This window comes from Solanum tuberosum, unplaced genomic scaffold (genome assembly GCF_000226075.1).
Source record: "Solanum tuberosum cultivar DM 1-3 516 R44 unplaced genomic scaffold, SolTub_3.0 scf00349, whole genome shotgun sequence".
NCBI lineage: Eukaryota > Viridiplantae > Streptophyta > Magnoliopsida > Solanales > Solanaceae > Solanum > Solanum tuberosum.
This window is the reverse complement of record NW_006239271.1, coordinates 531,208-533,730: the sequence shown is the minus strand read 5'-3', so window position 1 is coordinate 533,730 and position 2,523 is coordinate 531,208. Positions and strand designations below refer to the sequence as shown.

The 2,523-nt window shown below is 34.0% G+C and overlaps 1 protein-coding gene across 1 annotated transcript in view; it reads left to right on the top strand.

Moving 5' to 3' along the window:
- LOC102579260 (uncharacterized) overlaps window positions 1-1,689 on the top strand; it is a 3,657-nt gene extending 1,968 nt beyond the window's left edge. The window contains exon 5 of the mRNA XM_006361259.1: window positions 1,297-1,689. Coding sequence (XP_006361321.1) covers window positions 1,297-1,689 — 393 coding nt within the window. The remainder of the gene's footprint in view (window positions 1-1,296) is intronic.
- Window positions 1,690-2,523: the final 834 nt, after the last annotated feature.

Below are 2,523 nucleotides of genomic sequence, written 5' to 3'. Positions count from 1 at the left end.
GTTCTCGAATTGTCCATGTAAGTTCAAAACTTTGAAACCTATCAAAAAATATACATGTCAATTCTCATTAGAAGGGGATCTTGACTGAAAATACAAGAAGACAGTTAGATGTTATTTCTAGTACTTGAAGATGTGTTGGTTTGATGTGGCATACCTGTTTTTTGTTTTTTTGATGTCCAAAGAAATGGAATCAAAGCTACTGTCCCAGCTATGTTTTTGTTGCCCTTCCTTGTTGCCTTGTTTGATGTCTATATCTACTTTGTTACTTGTCTCCTTATGTGTTTGTTGGAGACCAATATATAGTTGTACCATGTATTCTTAACTATCTGGACAGAGTAGAGTTCTCAGTTCTCACCTAACTCTAGAACTATCAAGCTTAATATGCAACTTGGTTAGCTTAATATGCAACTTGGTTAACTTACTATGCAACTTGATTAAAAAGTGAGGGCTATTTAACATGCTATATGTGTACTGGAGGGCCATTTAACAAGTGATTGACTAAGGATCTATTTGTGTATTGATGTTAAAGTTCACCATCTTTGATAATGAAACAAATCACAACTGTAAGTAATCAACTCATTGACTATAAGTATCTTCAAGTTAAATGTACTGCAATCAGCTTAAAAGGTTATGTATTTTCTGCATTTCCAAGTAATGGTTTTCCTAGTTTATTTGCTTTAAAAATCTTAGATGGTAAAGTAGTACTTGTTAGATGGTAAGCCTAGATGACATGCACCTTTGCTTAATTCATTACAAAAAAATATTAGCTTAGTGATAAAGAACATATAAAATCCACTAAAGTATCTGCATTAGTTACAGGGGTAGGGTATTCCAGCTAAACAAATTAGCTAAATAGTTAGACTTCAGATAAGAGGTTTGAGTTTTTGTGCTAGCAAAGCATCTGGTGTTGCTTTCTGTCCATAAATACCAAAATATGACTGATGGGACCATTCCCCAAATCTTTCTGATGATTTTATCAACTCTCCAAAAATACCAACTTTCATATGCTTGCTTCACTGTCTGAGGCATGACCCATTTCAATCCAAAAGTTGTAAGGAAGAAGTTCCAAGCTTCAGTAGTAACTGCAGTGTAGAAGGACATGGTTGATACTTGCTGAGTTTTGCTGACACAAATAGCACCAGTGTGAGTTCTTTTGCATAGGTTGTCTTGGGTTAGACATGCCGCTCTTACAAATGTAAAGTGTGTGGTTTCCTATTCTTTAGAAACTTACATAGTAGACCAATATAAATTTTTTCCTAATCTTTAATGCCCTCTCTTTACCTCTATTTATTACAGGAAACATATGAAGAGATCTTACAGGAAAAAACGGCATCTCAATCTGATATTGATCAATCTGAAGCATATTACCAAGCTGCGGGCGGAGAAAAGAAGAGAAGAATATACGGTCTTGGATCTGAAGCGAAAAATTACTACAAGCATAAGCTTTGTGGCTCATCATCTGTACGACCTTCAGTTTCTCAATCAGCATCAACAACAAATATGGATGAATTTGTAAAGGAAATGCTTCCTGCACTTACTAATCATTTTCTTCCTGTTATTATGGAGCGGGTACAAGAAATGATTACTCCCGTTGACAATCCGTCACCTTTGACCCCCATAGTGCCTCCTCCTGCTACTACTAATGAGGTTGATCCCTTAGTTTCAAGTGACGACGATTCTATCCCATAGTCCCCTGCAGCTTTAACTTTTGATATTGTCTGTTGTTTTGGAAATTATAAATTGTGCAGTAACAATAGTTTATGAATGTAGCTGCTTTTAAGAATATTTGATACATTGCTTTTGATGTTTTGCACTAAAATATGTGATTTACAATAGTTTATGAATGTAGCTGCTTTTAAGAATAGTTGATACATTGCTTTTGATGTTTTGAACTAAAATATATGATTTGAATTTTGCTATCTACATATTTTGAATAGTCTAAGTATTATTTCATGTGAATGTTGGTTATTTTAGGGGTATTTAATAATTGTCATTTAATTTATTTCGATAGTGTAGATTTAAAATAAATAAATTAAATTATTTTAAAAGAAATTTTTTAGCAACAAATTTAATGATGATTTGGTCGTTTCTATAAAAAAAATATTGGCGACGGAATAGCGACGAACTTTTAAGTGGAAAATGTGCAGAATATTTTGCGACAGATTAGTGACCGACACTCCGTCGCGAAGTTATCCAAAGTGACGAAATAAATTATGAATTTTTCAACGAATTATATAAGTATAACGACGGATTAATCCGTCACTAAAATGTGGCAACAAATATCGTTCGTCTCTAAGACGTCGCTAAACTTGCGACGGAACTCATTTTTTCGTCACTAAGAGATTATTAACGAGCAAAATAGTAACAACTGACAATCCGTCGCTAATCCGTCACTAATCCGATATAGCGACGGAATATCATCGATTAGCGACGGATTTCGTCTGTCGCTAAATGCTGATTTTTTTGTAGTGATTCATCATATTGGATTTACTCTCAAAATCCTAGTGATCAACATTCATAACT